This window comes from Scardinius erythrophthalmus, assembly GCF_964197995.2.
Source record: "Scardinius erythrophthalmus genome assembly, chromosome: 10".
Lineage (NCBI taxonomy): Eukaryota > Metazoa > Chordata > Actinopteri > Cypriniformes > Leuciscidae > Scardinius > Scardinius erythrophthalmus.
In genome coordinates this window covers 18,305,045-18,326,428 of record NC_138230.1, presented here as the reverse complement: position 1 = coordinate 18,326,428, position 21,384 = coordinate 18,305,045, and the positions used below count along the sequence as shown (strand labels likewise).

At 36.5% G+C, this 21,384-nt stretch overlaps 1 protein-coding gene across 3 annotated transcripts in view; it reads right to left on the bottom strand.

Moving 5' to 3' along the window:
* Positions 1-12: 12 nt before the first annotated feature.
* The window catches only part of tax1bp1a (Tax1 (human T-cell leukemia virus type I) binding protein 1a), a 35,858-nt gene continuing 14,486 nt past the window's right edge, over positions 13-21,384 (bottom strand). For 2 of the 3 annotated variants that reach the window (XM_081377168.1, XM_081377167.1), the window contains 12 exons: positions 19,888-20,009; positions 19,152-19,242; positions 18,907-19,062; positions 17,602-17,841; positions 17,292-17,468; positions 17,070-17,145; positions 16,093-16,352; positions 12,409-12,495; positions 11,479-11,659; positions 8,817-8,968; positions 6,938-7,023; positions 13-1,509 (listed from right to left, as the gene is read on the bottom strand). In XM_081377168.1, the coding sequence (XP_081233294.1) occupies positions 1,299-1,509; positions 6,938-7,023; positions 8,817-8,968; positions 11,479-11,659; positions 12,409-12,495; positions 16,093-16,352; positions 17,070-17,145; positions 17,292-17,468; positions 17,602-17,841; positions 18,907-19,062; positions 19,152-19,242; positions 19,888-20,009 (1,839 nt within the window). In that variant the 3' untranslated portion in view covers positions 13-1,298. The remainder of the gene's footprint in view (positions 1,510-6,937; positions 7,024-8,816; positions 8,969-11,478; positions 11,660-12,408; positions 12,496-16,092; positions 16,353-17,069; positions 17,146-17,291; positions 17,469-17,601; positions 17,842-18,906; positions 19,063-19,151; positions 19,243-19,887; positions 20,010-21,384) is intronic. The other variant, XM_081377169.1, reaches the window with a different exon arrangement.

Here is a 21,384-nt window from a genome sequence, read left to right as displayed (position 1 = left end):
AAAAGCAAACAAGTATGGTGCCTGTTTCTGCGTTTTATTGTCCATACAGTGTTGACGTGATGATTGGTGTGTAATGTCTTACAGTTGCAAGGAGAAACGTTCAGTTCAATGAACTGCTGCTTTTAGCATTCTTTATTAATAAACATACACTTGATACACACAGACACAGAGCAACCCTAGGTTAAACATCCTGGCATACTTACAGTGAAGCATCAACGGTGTTGATAAATGGATTTTAAGCAGAAAATGTGCGATGGATAGAATGCTGAAACTGATAACTCCATCTAAATGTTCAAGTTGTTTAATGCAAGATGTTTGAACCAATGATGCACTGAAAAGTTGCTGCTGAATTCATAGCTATAGTTTTAGCACAGTGGTTCTCTGGATTGAGCATTTTTGTTTTTGTTTTAGCTGAGCTTCAAGGAAGAGTTCACCTAAAAACTAATATTTCGTCATAATTATCATGTAACAAAAAAAAAAGACATTTTAAAGGTCACTGAATTATTGAAAAAAGGTACCAGTAGAATAAATGGAGACTGGCGCTTTCAAGCTTCATAAATGAAATGAATTCCTTCAAAACCGGTCTGAATGATTCATTCACAAATCTGACTGATTCAGTTCTTTGGCTCAACCTAAATATGTTTAGACCACTTTTATGATATTTTTGTGTCCTTTTTGAAGTTAAAAAGCTCCAGTACATGTGTGCGTGGTAAAAAGCACAACATTTTGTTTCGCAGAAGAATTTCATATGGTTTTAGAACGACATGAGGATGATTAAATTACAATTTTCATTTGTAGGTGATCTGTGCCTTTAAATTAGCGTATTAGTAAATGGTGTTTCACACAGAAAGGCTTCAATGCCTCTGAGGTAACAGTTTTAGAGTCATTTTTAGTGATTAGGTTTATTAATTATTGCCATCTCTTTTTTTTTTTTTTGGCCGAATAAACTTACATCATTACATCATTGGTCCTTTAAAATAAATACTTCATTTTCATAAACAATATCCTAAAGCTTTCTGCTCTCATTTTACAGTAGTACACAAAATTTACAAAAAAAAGTGCTTTTCATTTTTTTTCACATCTATTACATGTAGTATTCTGTCCCTTAGAAGTTTAAATATCTAAATTAATGCTTATGTGCAAATCAAATATTCTGATGGCGAGTCCTCCTGACATGAGTTGTTCAGCAGTTACAACAAAGTGACAACATCAGCGTGTTTCGAACAAAACACTGAAGCCCCTGAATCACCTGAGGCGTTTTATATTGAACTAAAAGCAAATATCTATTTTTTTCATCTCTAATCCAAGTTGTCAAAGTTGAGAACATTGGCATCAAAGTGTGTGTGCACATGCTTTTCGTAGAGATGCTGTTGGCAGTCAAGAGGAAACTGCTCGCTGCAGACGGGACACACCCTCCAGTGAGACTCGACGTGTCGCTCGAAACTGCTTTGCTCAAAGTGTGGTGGGAAGATCACCTCACAAAGGGGACACCGCTTATGAACGTCAGGTCTGAGTGAGGATGACAGAGAGAGGGCGTTTTAATCAATACCTTCTAAGGTGAGAAGTGTTTGGAATGATTGCTTATCGTTTACTGCATACTACACAGCACTGTTAACTGCGTACTGCAAGTTTACAGTAGAAACTATGACAGAGTAAACAATTTCATCTAGTGCTGTCAAATTGATTCATCGCGATTAATATTATCTTATTAAACACACACACACACACACACACACACACACACACACACACACATATATATATACAGTCGTGCTCAGAATTAATCATACCCCTGGTAAATATGATCAAACATGGCTGTAAAAAATAAATCTGCATCGTTTATCCTTTTGATCTTCCATTAAAAAAATTGGCAAAAATATAACCTTTCATTGAAGTAAAAGAATTGAGGGGAGGGGAGGGGGGGGGGATCACATTATGAAATAAATGTTTTTCTCCAAAACACGTTGGCCACAATTATTCATACCCCTAGAATTTTTTATGAATAAAATATCTCTGAAGTATATTTCCATTAATATTTACCTTTTTTAGCACACCAGGGTGACTAGGAACATGAAATTGTCCAGCTATGACTTCTTGTTTCACAGGAGTTTAAATATGAGGAAACACAAAGGCCAAATCCCCTGAATCATCACAATGAATAAAACCAAAGAATATAGTTCTGATGTGCAGCAAAAGATTGTTGAGCATCACAAAATAGAGAGTGGCTGTAAGAAAATAGCTAAAGAATTGAAAATCCCCATTTTGACCATCAGGGCAATAATTAAGAAGTTATAATCAACTAAAGATGTTACGAATCTGCCAGGAAGAGGACGTGTGTCTATATTGTCTTAATGGACGGTGAGGATGAAAGTTTGAGTGGCCAAAGACTCTCCAAGGATCACAGATGGAGAATTGCAGAGAGTAGTTGAGCCTTGGGGTCAGAAAGCCTATTAAAAAAAAAATCAAACAACCCCTACATCCCCACATGTTGTTTGGGAGGTTTTCAAGAAAAATGCTCCTCACTCCTCCAAAAACAAACTCCAGCATATTCAGTGGTCAGACACGACTGGATCTTCAAACGGCACAGGGTTCTGTGGTCAGATGAAACACAGACAAAAAAGAGCTTTTTGGCAGCAAACACGCTAGATGGGTTTGGTGCACACAAGGATAAAAAGTACCCCATGTGTACAATTTAATATACCATTGGATCTTTAATGTTGTGGGCCTATTTTTCTGCTGGAGGTCCTGGACTTCTTATTCAGATGCATGGCATCGTGGATTCTATCAAATATCAACAGATAAAAAATCAAAACCTGACGCCTTCTGCTAGAAATCTTATAATGGGCCGTGGTTGGATCTTCCATCAGGACAACGATCCAAAACAAACATCAAAATCAACACAAAAATGTGTTAGGGAGCACAAAATGAAGCTTCTGCCATGACCGTCCCAGTTCCATGACCTGATGAGTGGAGTGAACTGAAGAAAAGAAGCACCAACATGGATCTGGGAATCTGAAGGATCTGGAGAGATTCTGCATGGAGGAATGGTCTCTGATCTATTGTCAGTTGTTCTCTAAACTCGTCAGGCATTATAGAAGAAGACTCAGAGCAGTTATCTTGGCAAAAGGAGATTGCAAAAAGGTATTTAATAAAAAGGTATGAATAATTGTGGCCAACGTGTTTTGGAGAAAAACATTTATTTCATAATGTGATTTCCCCCCCACTTTCAATTCTTTTACTTGAAAGGTTAGGATTTAGCAAATTTTTTGAATGAAAGATCAAAAGCATAAACGATGCAGATTTATTTTTTACAACCAATTTTGATCATATTTAAGTCGTCAAGTCAAGTCAAGAATATTTGTATAGCGCTTTTCACAATACAGATTGTATCAAAGCAGCTTCACAAAATTAAATTAAAATAATACAACAAGGTTTGTTTCTAGTGGAATTTACGGGACTTTATAGGTAACCAATGTAGTGATGTTAAAATCGTGTGTTATATGATCATATTTTCTTGATCTAGTAAGAACTCTAGCGGTTGCATTTTGGACTAACTGTAGCTTGTTTATTGAGGATGCAGGACAACCAGCTAATAAAGCATTACAGTAATCTAGTCTCGAGGTCATGAATGCATGAACTAACTTTTCTGCATCAGAAACTGATAGCATGTTAAGTAGCTTAGCAATGTTTCTAAGGTGGAAAAAGGCTGTTTTTGTAACATATGAAATATGATTTTCAAAAGACAGGTTGCAATCTAGTATAACACCCAGGTCTTTTACTGTAGAGGATAAAGTAACAGGACATCCTACTATGTTAAAGTTGTATTGTGAGAGGTTTTGTGGGCGGTTTTTTTTAACCGATAAGTAGTACCTCTGTCTTGTCTGGATTTAATAAAAGAAAATTACGCGTCATCCAGTCTTTTACATCTTTAACACACTCTGTCAATTTGGATAATTTAGCGTTTTCATCCGGCCGTGATGAAATATATATTTGAGTGTCATCAGCATAACAATGGAAACTAATTCCATGTTTCCTTATAATATTTCCAAGTGGCAGCATATATATTGAGAATAACAGAGGGCCTAACACAGATCCTTGCGGCACTCCATAGTTTACTGGAGTTATGATCGATTTTTCTCCATTTAAATAGACAAAATGGTAGCAGTCAGATAAGTATGATCTGAACCAGCTTAATGCTTGTCCTTGAACACCAGTATAATTTTGTAGTCGATCTAAGAGTATTGTGTGATCTATAGTATCGAACGCAGCACTAAGATCAAGTAAAACTAGTATTGAGATACAGCCTTGGTCAGAAGCTAAGAGTAAATCATTTGTGATTTTAACGAGTGCAGTTTCAGTGCTATGGTGCGGCCTGAATCCAGACTGAAACTTTTCATAGATGTCATTTTCTTGCAAGAAAGAGCCCAGTTGAGCGGACACAACTTTTTCTAATATTTTAGACATAAATGGAAGATTTGAAATGGGTCTATATTTACCAGGGGTATGATTAATTCTGAGCACGACTGTATATATATATATATATATATACATATACATATACATACAGTATATATACAGACACACACACACATACATATATTTACAAACTTTTATGTTCGATGCGATTAATCACAATTAATCGATTTGACAGCACTAGTTTAAACCATAGTATGCTAAACTGTCACATCTCACTATGTTGACTGTTTATTCAGCAAGTGGTACTCAGTTATTATCTCAGATGGGGGAAAAAAGCATTTTATCCCCATTTTGTGTATAAAATGTCTTAACTTTTAGCAGTCAGATAAAAAACTAAAAAAAATGATCAATACTCAATCGAGTTACAAACTAAGCTAATTGGTTAATGCATTACATGGGTAATTATTATTAACTAAAACTAAAATAAAAAACTTTTTCATTACTTGAAATAAACTAAACATTAACTGAAATAAAGAAACACTTCTTTTATTCAGTTACAGTGCAGTTGCCAAGGCAACATTTCTCATTTTCATTGATTTCCACAAAAACTGCTGCACACTACAACTAATATACTGTAGTATCTACAATATAATAAAGGAGTTAGAACAAACTATTCATCTGTAAAAATTGTATGCTTCATTGTCACATGGCCTCAACCTGCATGTTCATTCAGCAAATGACCGTTCTCTGACAGTTTTCATCTTAGAAATAGGCATCTAACATTTTTAGATTTTGGGTAAAAATATTTTAATACTAATTAAAACGTTCAATACTAATCAAACACACCTGAACCAGCTAATTAAAGGGTCAGTTCACCCAAAAGACACGTCTTTCCAAACCTGTAAGACTTTCATTCATCTTCGAAACACAAATGAAAGGAAATCTTAAGACATTTGTGTCCCTTCATTGACAGTCTACACAACTACCACTTTGACGCTTCAAAAAGTTCATAAAGAGATCGTAAAACTAATGCATATGAATTAAGCGGTTTAGTCCAAATTTTTCTGAAGAGACATGATCGTTTTATATGATGAACAGATTGAATTTAGGCTTTTATTCACACATAAACATTGATTAGTGAACACAAAAAGAAGCTCAACCAAACTTGCTTGACGTGCGAGAAAAAAACTAATTTGTTCTTGCTAAAGCTCAATTGTGCAGTGTAACATGAGAATGAACTTCATTGGCTCTTGAGCTTCCATTGACCATAACTGATGTTTGCGTTGATGAATGTTTACATGTGAATAAAAGCGTAAATTCAATCTGTTCATCATATAAAGCGATCGTGTCTCTTCAGAAAATTTGGACTAAACCGCTCAATTCATATGGATTCGTTTTACGATCTCTTTATGAACGTTTTGAAGCGTCAAAGTGCTAGTTGCGTAGACTGTCAATAAAGGGACAAAAATCTCTCCGATTTCATTAAAAATATCTTCATTTGTGTTCCGAAGATGAACGAAAGTCGTATGGGTTTGGATCGACATGAGGGTGAGTAAATGATCAGGATTGGAGCTAAACTCTGAAGGAAAGCAGATCTCAGGGACTGAGTTGCCCAGCCCTGACCTAAAGCTTTCTGCTCTCATTTTAAAGCACAATTTTAGTTTAATTTCAGTACACAAAATAAAATAAAATAAAATAAAATATTAAGTTTCAAAATAAAATAAAACAAAAACTGTTATTACTAGTCATTTGTCACTTTGGAAATGGAAAGTCAAGTCCATAGCATTGCAATGTTGGATACAGTAGTTCACGCAGTGTGCTTTGTTATATACCACAGATTTTGCAAATATAGTACTTCTAGGTAGTCTGGCTATCACCAGACCAAGCTCAATCTTTTAAGATTGAACATTAGTCTGGGGAGTCTGCTCTGTATTTTCTACTCCACAAGAGGCGTGATCAACGGGCATAGTTCAAATGACTCTGTACGCCAGGGGTGCCCAATCCTGCTCCTGGCGATCGACTGTCCTGCACAGTTCATCTCCAACCCTAATCAAACACACCTGCCGTTAATTTTCATGTAATCCTGACGTGCTCTGAAGACCTTAATTGGTTGCTTCAGGTGTGTTTGATTAGGGTTGGAGATGAACTGTGCAGGACAGTCGATCGCCAGGAGCAGGATTGGGCACCCCTGCTGTACGCAATTGGATAGTCCTTCAACCAATCAGACCAACGATCCGGGTGACGTACATTGCTTCTCTATCGTCATTGTGTTAAACACGGCAATAGGGCGCCAGGTGGATAAGCCAGTTTGTGATTGGTCCCCGCAGATTTGTAACGGTTGCAGGATCGAAAAATGTACAGGTTTCCAGCCTGAGCTGCAGGGCGAAATCAAATCGCCGGCAGATCGAGCTGGGTTTACCCAGTCTAACTTCTAGGTATTCTGTGCATACGAACGGCATACAGTATACATACTGCAAACATAGTACGAATAGTATGGTAACATGCAATTCTAAACATTTACCTGGTGTCAAAGCAGAAGCTTGTGTGGCTCTCATTAGATTCCAGGCTCTGATGATCACAGACTGCAGGGGCCTCACCATCACCTCCCTAAGAAAGACATAAAACCAAAATGAAATAATTTCTTCTTGACTGAGACATAACAATACTATGTTCTTCAGCGGACACATTTAGCTAGCTGTCGCCTCTCTATTAAGACATAACAGCTATGATCTCTCAGACACACACACACACCCACACTTTCGACGAAAAGCCACGCCTGTCTGCACACAGCCGGCTTCCTGCAAAGGTTAATGGGCTTTTAACGCAGCAAACGAGAAAGGAGGAGAAAGGGGTCAGTGCCGATATGCACCCTCAAATATCACAGGCCGGCACCCCCAGCCAATTAGCATAGCCCTCGTCAACATCTCTCTCTAACGAGCCTCTACCCTCGTCACTCTAATCCACTAACGAGCTCAAAAGAGAGCGGCTTAATTGCCGTTTCATGCAAATTAACCACCTCTGTTTTCACCTATGAACTGAGGTCTGAGGGTGCGGGGAATGCAGAGGGCAGTGAGGAAGAGAAGACGGAAAAAGAAAAAGAAAGGGAAAGAGTTTGAATCAAAGGACGACAAGGTGCAAGTCAAGAGGAAGGGTTGAAAACGGAAAGAAAGGAAGAAGTAGTCACAAGCAGTTGCTGAAGAGTTACAAAAAAATAATTGCCACATATCAATTGAAAGACTGACACAATAACACCCAGTTATTATCTCTGAAGCTTACATTAAGCTTCAACATCGATGTGGATAGATATGTTGATTAAATGACTAGTGATACAATGTATCGATGCTACAGTATAAAAATCGATGTTTATTTTTAAGATGCACCTTTATTTCTTTACATCTACAAACAATCTCTGTCAACTGTTACAACACATTTCTCTCAAAGTGGCATGCGTGTTCCAACAGGCTGTAAAATCTAATTGGCTGTGTAAAATAGGCACATAATATATACATACATATACAGTGGAGCAGGCATGACGTCAGAATCTGGAAGTTTCGCCGCTGGTTCCTTTTAGATTTTCCTATGGGGTTTTTCAATTTATATGTAAAATAAAGCCTGTGGTAAACATAACCTGACTGTACTTTGACATTAAATTGAAAAACCCCATTATAAAACCCCATAGGAAAAATCTCAAAGGAACCAGCGGCGAATTAGACTTCCGGGTTCGACCGTCATACCTGCACCACTTTATATCGTATCGCTGTCTAAGAGAATTAATTTTGGATCCTACTGTGAAAAAACATCTGATTTAAAAAAATATAGTATAAATTTTAAAATACGTTTTTACTAAATTATAAAATTAAAATGAATTTAAAAACAAATCAAAATAAAACACTAAAAAATATGAAACACTAAATGTCATATGGCCGTTGACCAACGTCAGAAAACCACGAACATGCAAATGTATTGTCAAATTATTGAAATATTAATTTAAAGCAATTTATGTCAAATGGTAAAAACAACAGACAAAAAAGTTTGAGAATTCTTGCAGTACAATATTAGTAAAAAAAAAAAAAAACTTGAGTGTTATCAATGGGGCTGTAAAAAAAAGAAAAAAAAGAAGGAAATCACTGATCTAAAGTTTTAACATCGCAAAAACATCTGCTAAATGTCATTCTAACATCTGACACAGGATGTGTTTTAACAACGTACTGCAGATAAGCAACTGCTTTAAAAATAATGCTGTCCAGTTTAAAACACGCTCTACCCATCAAGCTCTACTTATAGCAGTTTGAAGTTACATTAAAATCAGATCATGTCTATTGTACATCTATGTAGCTGCCAAAATAATGTACACAATAGAAGCTGTTCTGGTGCTTTCTAAATATTTCCACTGTCCTTACATTGGGCCGCTCTTCAAGGGGATTCTCCAGGCCATCAGGGGGGCTGAGACTGCGTGATGGCTGACTGCAGACCACAGGACCGCCCCAAGGTGGTGGAGCCAAGGGAGGGGGGCGACAGGTTTCTTCTGGGGATAATGCCCCATCTGCTCCATCTGAGGAACAAGAATTCAGCAAGTTTTGAACAGGGTTGTCACATTACATTACATAAGTAGTTAGATACTGATACCACTAACACTTTCTGGTCAAAAACAATTCTACTACACTTTTATATAGACCACCGTTCAAACTACTGGGGTCAAAAAAATTGAAATGAATACTTTTATTAAATTAAATTGATCAAAAGTGACAGTAAAGACATTTATCATGTCATTTCAAATATATAGTGTTCTTATACTTTCATTTTAATCAAATAATCCTGAATACTAGTTTCTAAAACACCCACTGGTGCAATTTAGACACATCATCAGTGATAAACTTCTTATCAAATGTTTATTGAGCAGCAAATAAGCATATTAGAATGATTTCTGAAGGATCATGTGACACTGAACACTGGAATAATGGCTGCTGAAAATTCATCTTTCAAATAAATACAGCCTTGGTGTATTCAAAAACATAAAAAAATCATACTGACCCTAAACCTGTGAACGCTAGTGTATGAATAATTAGGGATGCACCAATTTATAGGCCAATAAGCGATATCGTCCGAAAAAAGTAATTATTTTCGTAATTGTTGAAAATTTGTTTAAAAACAGCCAATGATCAGGGCCAACTATATCCTATCAATCAAAAGGCCGCGGAAAAAAAACGTGCAACTTATACTGTGTGTAAAGAGAATAAGTCTCATGTTGAATTCAGGGCTATCGATGTTAACGCAACAACAACGTATTAGCAGTTAAAAAATAGCGACAAAAAAAGCAGGCTTCATTTGAACCTATGAGCTATGAATGACCCGTAGTTCAAGCCAGGGTTGCCAGGTACCCAGGGTTGCCAGGTACCCAGTTTTCCCCTACATAACACAATTATTTATAACGCGCCTCCCATCTAATAATCTCCAAGAGCTTTGTGCTTTGTTACTTCTGATAAGAACCAAGTCTCAGATTTCAAATTCTGTCCATTTTATCACGAGATTTTCTACCACTTTAATACAAGTTATAACACGAGAAAACATGCATGGATATCAAAAGGTGTGTTGAAAGTTACAGTACAACTTACTGAAATGTATCATGTCTCATGTAATGTACAGTTACTCAGTTCTTATGTACAGTTAATTATAGTAATGTACCAAATGAGAGAGTTCTCTGTATAGTTTACAGCATTAGCTTTTTTCCCTGAAGTAAATATTATATACTTTAGAAATATATTTCCTAATATTAAGGCCCCCAGAAGTCTAGGACTGGCACGGAAGGTTAGATAATAAAAATGTTCTTGTTCATGTTAGTAGCAGTAACTAATGTTAACAGATGCAACTTTTGATTTAAAAAATGTATTAGTAAAAGTTGAGATTAATAAATGCTGTAGAAGTATTGTTCATTGTAAGTTCACGTTAACTAATTTAGTTCACTACTAGTTAACTAATGTGTTAATAAATTAAACATTTTATTATTTATTTACAACCCCATTTCCAGAATAGTTGGGACATTTTGTAAAATGCAATAAAATCAAGAATCTGTGATTTGTTAATTCTCTTCAACCTTTGTTTAGTAAGTAAGTAAATATTTCTAATGTTTTCACTGACCAACTTAATTTAGCAGCAACACACTCCAAAAAAGTTGGGACAGAGGCATGATTACCGTTGTCTTTGCCTAATCACACCTAATATAAAACATCTGCTCAACAGTCCGCGATCGTCGTTGTCTGATTCTGCTTTTGATGATAGCAATACATTTTTAATAAGAGACCGATCTGGACTGCAGTCAAGCACATCCACTCTAGAGTGTCTAAGAAACCACTGTTGTAGAACATGCTGAATGAGGCCTGGCATTGTCTTGCTTCCCAGGAAAGATGTCATCTTGATGGCCAGAGGTCTCTGTACAATCCAAATATACGCCTACGCCTACACCACATCAATGTACATACAGTACCTTCACACACATGAAAGTCACTCATGCCGTTTACACTGATGCACCTCATACCATAACAGATGTTTGCTTTTGCACCTGTCGCTGATGAAAGTCAATGGTGAAAGACATAAATTCTTTGCAATCTTGCATTGAGAAATGTGATTTTAGAATTGTTTGACAATTCTCTCATGATATTTGGCACAAAGTGATGAGCCATGACCCATCTTTGCTTGCAAAGACTGAGAAGCTCTTTTACAGTCAACCACGATACCCACACCTATTACCTGCTCATTGTGGACTGTTTTAAAAAGTTTAACTTGGATTATATTCTATAATCTTTCCACTTTTATTTTGCCTCTGTCCCAACTTTTTTTGTAGTGTGTTTCAGCCATCAAAATCAAAAATAGTTTATATTTACAAAATACAATTATGTTGGTTAGTGAAAACATTGGAAAACTTTTCTGAAAAAAAAAAAAAGTTCAAGAGAATTAACAAAATCATTGATTGTGGGTTTCAATGCATTTTACAAAATGTCCGAAATTTTCTGGAAATGGGTTTATAAAATAAAAAAATAATAATAGCAGACTGAAGGGTGCACCCACCCCGGGTCTCTTGCTCTGAATAGGGGTTCCCGTACTGCAGTTCAGCAGGCTGTTGGGGCACCAGTGGAAGAGGAGGCGGGTCTTGTGGATACGGCAGTGGGTAACGCAGCACCACTGGCTCTCTGACCTTTGAATTCCGACTCCCTGCTGTCTCTCCTCTGTTCATACACTGCCGCAACTCCTGTAAGAGAAACAAAGAGTCAACAAAATGATTTGTAGAATGCATCTCATATGATCACAAAGCGAGTTCTCAACATACGCGACAGGAGACACTTATAACATCAGTACAACTAGCTAATACAAATTTGTAACCACTAAGAAATGACTGAAATTGCTAAAGGTTTGCTGAAAACTGCAATAATCTCATTATGAATGTTACAAATGAGACACAGGCTATTTAAACACTACAAGAAACTGAATAAAACTTCTTTTGGCCAATAAATTCCAACCAAAGAAACTGAAATGTTGAGTACTAATGTAATACATATTCAATATTACCAGTCTTTAAATACTACTTGCACAGAATATAACTCATTTTCCTTTTTTTACTCTTTCTCGTTTTCTTTCTTCCCCGCTCCTTTGACCCCATATCCGTAAGCCATGATTAGAAGAATTATTCACACATTTAACATTTAACACAAGTGCTGATGGGTAATCAGGGAACCGAATGTGGCATTTAGCCATGACTCTTGGGGCTCAAACATTCACACTCAATCTGATTTCAGTGTCTTACCTGCTGAGAATCAAATTAAAGTATTTCATATTTAAATATACTCGTTAACATTTAGCCGATAGAGCTAATAATACAAGCTTTGGAAAATATTAGAGCTTTTTGAATAGCAAATAAAGAGCAAAAGACACAAGTATACAGCAACAAACTGTTCAGAAGAACAAAAATGACAAGAACAGGTTTATACTATAAATGCTTACCTTTTCCAGTCTTTCCTTCTCCCTGGTCACCACCACAAGACTTTCCCTCAGAGCGGACACCTCTCTGTCCTTCTCTGACACCTGAGTCTATGAAGGAATTTATATGATTTAATTTGTGTGACATCTGGACATATATTTTATAGCTGCACCTGAAAGTGAAGTGTGTAGTTCTAAATCACTAGAGGCACCAGTTAGAGTTGCAAAAAGTCATACATCAATAACTCATCATTGTTTGAGCCAATGTTGTTATGGTCGACCGGGTTGGGCAGCTCAAACATACAGACTGCAATTGCTTTGCTGCCGCGAGTGTTACAGAGCTTAACCGACACACCTTTAAATTCCAGAATTTGTGTAAACATGGACGAGAAGTCGTTATAGAAGTTTAACCTTGATATTTTATGTATCTCAGAATTTGGATGGCCTCTGACATTTTCTGACCAACAAATTTTGATTAATTTTCCATGTCTTTAGAAATGACTGGTTCAAGTTTTTTTTTAAACAATTTTTTAGAGGTCACACGCTGGGGGATGGCAACCCTCTCCGTACGGACACACTGAAGCTCGAGTCGCCATTGGCTAGTACATTTTTTTATCTTGCTCGGCAGACTTTTTACATGAAATGCAAGAACAATGCAAATAAAAAAATTCTACATAAAAGTAATATTAAATATAAATATAAAATATACATTTAAAAACTATTAAAGTAAACAGTGTAATAAAATAAGAACATAAAATGAAGCTACAAGCAATAGCACAAATAAACACAACAGAACAAAGATGCAAAGAAAGGTTTTTCAGGTAGATTTAACAGTAGTTAGATACAGATTAGGTAGATTATGTAGAGAAATTTAATGAAGTAATCAAATGTGTAAAAAAATAAATAAAAAAAACACTCACTGCATAGTCTTCACTGTATAAATTAAATATAGATGAATCCTTGTTAAAGTTATTCTGTCAAGAGCATTGAGTGATTTTTTTTTGTGAGGGCGCGGGCGCTTCCTGCTGTGTGACGTGTGCGCAGACTGGTGCATAGATATATATACACTAGATGTCGCATTAAAGACATTCGTTCCAAAGAACTGCTGTAGCCAAGGCGACATCTAGTGTATATATTTCTATGCACCAGTCTGCGCACACGTCACACACCAGGATGCGCTCGCGCCCTCAGATCACTTGGACGTGGCTGTGTTACAAGAGGTAAAAACGATATAAATACTGTTCGTTTTCTCACACAAACCGCTCGTTTCGTGTCTTAGGCCATTAATGTGTACTTACGATGGGGAATTGTTTAATTTGGACGATGGGGAACTGTTTTAATTTGGACTGTGCATGCTCTTTGAGACAGTGACCATAGACCTGCATTATACGACTGACAGACAAGAACGGTTTGACCTAAAAATATCAAGATTGAAACTACTGCGGAAAAAAAGACACCTACATCTTGGATGGCCTTGAGGTAAGCTAAAACATACCAAAATTTAATTTCAAAGTGAACTATCCCTTTAACATTGAAAACACAGACAGCAGAAGGAATATTAGGCTGCTGTCACTTTAAGATATAATGCAGGGATCCAATATACTGATACTGTACACATGCGTTTTATTTCTCGACTGTTTACGTTCACTTAACACGCAACCTACTATGTTTACTATGATACTCACCAAGGCTGGCATTTTGACATAATTCAGTGTGAAATTGTCCGTTCAAGCGCAAGAAGATGTGAAAGAGAGCTCAATTCAGCATTTGCGTGATGTCACGCAGCTTTATGGGCACGTGCTCCAGATGTGCAGTTTGCGCACACAAAACTTCTCACACAGCGTGCACAAGTTATCTTTTGTGTCTTCTTGCGCTTGAATGTTTAAATTGTCAAGGCTTAAAAACGCATGCATTTGATAAACTTTCATGACGACACAGCACTGTTCCGATCGGGACAGAGACAGTTCAGTCAACAAGCCCTGCATGTGCTCTCTCTATCTCTCACGGTGTGTGTGTGTGTGTGTGTGTGTGTGTGTGTGTGTGTGTGTGTGTGTGTGTGTGTGTGTGTGTGTGTGTGTGTGTGTGTGTGTGTGTGTGTGTGTGAGAAAGCGACAGAGGGCGCTCTCAGCCAAGCGATGGTGTGTAAAGCTCAGCAGGCAATGGAATTAAATCTGAGCTAAATTTATTTTTTGCCTCTAACTCAATTACAGGTAACTGTGATTGTACAATTTACTAGCCATTGGTTACTTAAAGACATTTTTTAGTAGCCTCTCGTGAAATTTGGTCACATATGTGAGTAATTTACTCGCATTGTAGAGGGTTGGATGGTAAAGACATTTTTATGTTTTTGAAAGAAGTCTCTTATGCTCAACAAGGCAACATTTATTTGATCAAAAATACAGTGGAAACAAGTTATTTTTTACGTATTTTAAAATGTAATTTATCCCAGTCTTTAGTGGCATATGATCCTTAGGAAGTCATTCTAATATGCCTCTTAAAAACATTTAATTATTATTAATGATGAAAACAATTGTGCTGCTTAATATATTTGTGGAATCCTTTTTTTTAGGATTATTGGATGAACAGAAAGTTCAAATGAACAGCATTTAAAATAAAAAATTTTGTTACGACTTTATTTTAAGGTGTCTTTGTTACACTGTAATTATATATTTAAATACTCAGTAATATTAAGTAACTACATGTACTTACTAAAGGGTTAGGATTAGGGTTAGTTGCATGTAATTATGCATAATTAATAGTTATTACTATAGCAACTACATGTAACATATGTAACAATGACACTGTAAAATCAAGTGTTACCTTATTTTTTTGTAACATTATGAATGTCTCTGCTGTCACTTTTTGATCAATTTAATGTGTCCTCGCAGAATAAAAGAATTCATTTCTTTAAAACATACTGACCCCTAACTTTTGAACGGTAGTGTATAATAGACTATAGACATTTTTGGATTTTGACATTCACTGTTGTATCAAAAAGAGCCTGGACAATCTATTAAACATCTCTTTTTGCATTTTACAAAAAAACAAAACAAAAAAAAAACAATCCATGGCTTACGAATTAGGGTTCGTATTTAAAACATTTTTGGTGAACTGAGACGTCAGGTTTGAGCTGATAGTATGTATAACTGAGACAAATTGATGAATGGGCTGCCTGCAACCTCCTTACTATGTCTTTGTAACTAGAGATCTATCATCTAACAGAAAAAGAAAGCAAACATTACTAGCTTATTTTCTGCTGATCTCATTCTCTTTCTCTCTTTCTGAGTTATCATCTTGTAAATGCGTGTTTGGGTTTGAAGTTTAGTTGAAATGGCTTTACTAAGATCTTACCCTGCTCTGAAGTAAACAGTCATAAAGCATCCGGTGAGAAAGTGTGTACGGGTTTAAACACGCTGTAAATAAAAGACTTTCCTTTTGATGGTGTCTCCAGCTTTGTCTAAATACTCAGACAAGAAGAGACCTTTGTGACCTCCTTTCTGCTTGGCCAGCTCTGTCCTTTATGAGTTCCGTTGCGCACACACACGACTGACGGAAATGTGATACCTCAGTGAAACGGACCTAAAAAAAAATCAACCCGTGGAAGTTTTTGTTCTACGCAAATGAATGTATGTATGTGTGGCTGGCTCTTCTCTGTGGGATTAAAGGAACGTGAATCATGTATGTGCCTCTTTGTGTGTGTTTACATACTTGAAATCGCTTCTCCTCATTGGCTAGCAGGAGCTTCAGGTTTTCATTGACGGTGCACTGCTCTCTCCATTTCTCCTCCATGCAGGCAAGCTCAGCTTCTACTGACACACTGCACTCCTCCTCCTCTTCATCATCATCTTCCTCCTCCTCCTCCTCCTCCTCTTCATCTTCCTTCTCCTCCTGTCCAGGTCTACCTTCATCATCCCTCTGTCTCTCAGCATCTCTTTGCAAGGCAGGTTTGATCTCAGCAGGATGTTGATCTTTCAAATATAAGATGATAATGCAATAACAATAACAGCCAATAACAAACAATAATGTACATTTTGAAGGCAATAACAGATATATTGGCCTATATTTGAAATGTACTTTACATTTTTTGAGAAATATCAATATGCTTCAGATGACACTACTATGAACTATTGGAATAAATATATATAATAAACAAGTTATGTCGTAAAATATTATTACAATTTAAAATGACTGTTTTCGGTTTGATTATTTTACAATGAAATGTATTCTTGTGTTGGCTGAGCTGAATTTTCAGCATCATTACTCCAGTCTTCAGTGTCACATGATCCTTCATAAATCATTCTAATATGCGGATTTGATGCTCAAGAAACATTTCTTATTATTATCAACGTTGAAAATAGTGGTGCTGCTTAATATTTTTGCTGAAACTGTGATTTTCAGGGTTCCTTGATGAATATAAAGTTCAAAAGAACGGCATTTATTTGGAATAGAAATCTTTTGTAACATTATAAAATGTCTCTACTGTCACTTTTGATCTTTTGATTGGTTTAATGCACCCTTTAATGAATAAAATGATTTATTTCTTTATAAGACAAAATCTTACTGACCCGAAATCTTTTATTACTGACTTCGAATTCTTTGTAAATGAACTTCTACGAACGTTCGGTTATATATCGGAAGTAGTTTGATGATGTGTGATGGAGATTAATTTCTGAGCATGTCAATACCTGTGGGAGGTGTCTCTGCATCTGGTGTGTGTAACTCCAGTGTGGTCTCTGTAGAGGCATCATTCCTGCTAGAGTCCTAAAACATGTGCAATATTTTTAGGATTTCTCTCAGAACTTGATGTCAAGCTCTACAAGGTCTTTCATCATTCTAAGAGCATAAGATTAATTGTTGCGTTTTCGTGAACAATGCAACTGGGTGGAGCCAAAACTGCAGTAACTCACCCCCTGCTGCGTCTCCTGTTGCTGAGTTAGTTTGGTGACTTGTCTTCGTAACCGTTGGCACTCTCTGTATTTCTCTTTGTAATGTTCTGCAGCCATATTCAGACGCAGCTTTAGCTCCTCAACCTCCTTTTGTAACTCCGCCTCCAGCTCTGACGCCACACCCACTCCAGCCCTGTCCTGAAATTAAAATAAACCATAAGAGAGTTATCTCTCAGTTCACATTGGGTCTAAACAATCCATGAGTTCTTTATATTGTTATTAATAGATCTTCACAGTCAAATAAACATAAGGAAAGGTCAGTTGTGGTTACCACTTCCTGTGATGCCTGACTTCTCATCCTGTCCAGCTGATTATGAGCATGCCTGCATTCTTCCTGGGCTTCAGCTAAACGGGCTCGTAGGTCTTCAGCCTCCTGACGGGCACGGTACAGCTCAGCCATGGTGCGATCTCGCCCGCCGGAGGCGTCACGTAACTCAGAACCCAACATGGCCGCCTGTTGCCGCGTGGCCTGGAGCTGCTCCTCAGCTTGACGCAACCGCTCTTTGAGACCCTGGAGATGCACACAAATGGATTAGAAAGAGGACGCATGATTCACACTAAAGTGGAATAATTAAGATGATAATTAATTGGAATAATTTTGATTTTCAATATATATTTTTTAAAGTCTCTTATGCTCATCAAAGCTGCATTTAATTTATTCAAAATACAGTAAAATAGTAATATTATGAAAAATTCCTGTGATAGCAAAGCTGTATTTTCAGCATCATTACTCCAGTCTTCAGTGTCACATGATCCTTCACAAATCATTCTATGCTGATGGTGCTCAATTATTATTATTATTATTTCCTCTGCTTAATATTTTCGTGGAATTCTTTGATGAATGTAAAGTTCAAAATAATCACATTTATTTTCAATATAAATATTTTATAACATTATAAATGTCACTTTTGATCAATTTAATGCATCCTTGCTGAATAAAAGTACAAATTGCTTTTTTTTCTTTTCTTACCTCAAACTTTTGAATGGAAATGTATCACGGAAACGTTTTCAACACTGATCAGCATATTAGAATGATTTCTGCAGGATCATGTGACACTGAAGACTGAAGTACTAACTGTTGAAAATTCAGCTTTTTCATGGCAGGAATAAATTACATTCTAAAACATATTACAACAGAAAACAGTTCTTTTAATATTTCGACAATATTACTGTTTTTTCTGTGCAAATAAATGCAGCCTCTGTGAGTAAAACTGACTTCTTTCAACAACATTTAAAAAAACAAACAAAAAAACTTAATTATTCAAACCTTTGGCTGGTTGTGTATATGAATATACAATACATTTATTGTATTTGCATATGAAGACCTCAATTGCAAAAACCAAGTCTGATATTTTTCTTTTAAATGAGAATTCTAATGTTTTTAATTATACTCTTATCAGTGACATTTTCTAAAACAAGGCATTTCAATAACTGACTAACAACCTTTTCATTGCCATTAAAGTGAAATTACTGAACCTAAACATAGGAGCCTGATAAAATGCTCATTTAAAAGAAAAATGTCAGATGGTTTTTGCACCTGAAGTCTTCATACATTCTTTAAACAGACGTCTCTTACGGCATCAGTGGGGTGTGTGTCTCTATCCGTGCGTAGTCTGTGCAGTTCCTCCTGGTACTGTGCGATGGTGACCTCTCTGTTCAGCTCCACTGCCTTCAGCATCTGCAGCTCTGCACTGAGTTTAGTGTTTTCCAGCTCGGCGCTGCGCACATGAGACTGCAAGTGTGCACACACAACGCGGATCAATGCATGACATACGACTGATCAATCACACTTTATAACCTGCAGATACCACACACACTCACTTTGTAAAGATCCCTCTCGTCTCTCTCATTCTTCAGTTGAGCTTGAAGACCGTCCCTCTCAGAAATCACCTTCTGCAGCCTGTTTTTTAAACTGGACGACACAAAAACCTAAATACAGCATATAAATCCTTCCCTTTCCATATATAGTACAGAGAATAAAAGTCTGGGATTCAAAATCAAATTCAAACCTGAAAATAACCCGAAACATTATGGAATAAAATTACGATTTTTTGTGTGTGTCACAAATCAAGTAATCAAATTTTGTGAGTGACACTGATCACATGAACCCTTCTGCACAAATGATCAGATGTTTTTGCCTCCGCTCACCTTTGGATGATCATCTCAAATCATTCTGGAGAACATGATCATCAGGCTTTATAAGTGCTGAAGTCATTAAAGCATTAAATCTTGTGAAATTCATGTTACTTCTTCAAATCAATTTTCCCTCAAATTGTCATGCTGATAATAGAAAAATCTATTTTTATAGCACCTTTCACAATACATATTGTTTCAAAGCAGCTTTACAGAAAATTCTTGTTTCAAATGTTACAATTTAGGAAGTATTCAGTCAGAGATAAAAACATAATAATAATCTGACAATGCAGTCAGATAAATAAATAAAAAAAATCCACAATAAAAGCATTTTAACTAGTTGTCTCAGATGTTTGGAACCCACTGTAAATATGTAAATAACATTAATTATATTAATGTCAGGTAATGTGTGTATGGGCCTTACCAGTCCAGTTCGGTCTCTTTAAGAACAGCTTTTTGTGTGATTTCTAGCAGGTCTTGCTCAAGCTGTCTCACTCTGGCTTGAGCCTCCTCCTTCTCCTCACACAGGCCTTTCTGCAGCTCCTGCTATTGGACAGCAAATGCTATCAATCACACCTTCCAGCCAATCAAAATACTCAACAGCAAAAAACTGCAACGGCCAATACTGATTCAAAAGTGTTCAAACCAATTATTTTAAACAATATATACACGCACACACAAAATTTAAAGATGTTATTTTAGAAGATTTACCTCTCCCAAACATTTTCTTCTAACAAACAGCTTATAGGTTATAAGTCTAGTAACAAAGGGTCATCTGTAGGGAATGACAGAATTCGTAGACACTTTTAATAATGTGGTAGTTTCCAGGACACTTAATTGGAAGAGAAGAACACAATGATAAAAAAATTACAGGTATTAGCCTGAATCAGTCACTCTCCAAACTCCATTTTTACAATAGTATGATGTCAGAATGAAAAGAAGGGGGCTTCGATTTCACTTTTGTTGCGGTGGCTCATATTTAACAGTCATCATCAGTAAATCACAGTAACATCTGGTTCTGAAAGCACGCATACACGCCTTGTCCTCCGGCTAGTCTGGTGACTAGTGGTGTTTTACGGCCGATGATGTTTCGGAATTGCAGCACAGGCAAATAAAATGTGCGGTCGTAAAATTAGCAGCCACAAAATATATACTTATGTTCTCACGATAAAGAGGAAGTCTATTTTCATATGTAAGTTCTGACAGTTTAACAGACACGCGCACACTTATGGCATATGAAAGGGTTTGTGTGACTGGGGTGTGAGAGAGAATTATAAAAGTGTTAATGTTTTATTTGTGTGGTTCTTTGTCCTTTGTGACACTCATAATTCACACTTACACACTTCAAAAGGGTCTCCAGAAGAAACACTAGGGGGCGCTGAAAGACTAAAAACTAATCGAATCATATCCTGCTGTTTTCTGGGCCCTTTTTGAGTTGAATGTGCTTTGTTGTGCACTCAAACATTGGCACCACATCAGAACCAAATGGAATGACTTTTTTTTTGCATATTCTTCGCTGATGTTGAGGGAAAATCCAATTTTGTGGACAGGATTTAAACATGGTATAAAGTAGTAAATGGATTAAACTAGCCAAACATATTTAAAGGGATAGTTCACCCAAAAATGAAAATTCTGTCATTAATTACTTAACCTAATGTCGTTCCAAACCTGTAAGACTTTCGTTGAACTTCGGAACACAAATGAAGATCTTTTTAATGAAATTTGAGAGCTTTCTGTAGTCTCCATAGACAGCTACACAACTGACACTTTGACGCTTCAGAAAGTTCATAAAAATATCGTACAATTAATCGGTTTAGTTCAAATTTTCTGAAGAGACACAATCGCTTTATATGATGAACAGATTGAATTTAGGCTTTAATTCACATATAAACATTCATCAACTCATACATCAGTTGTGGAA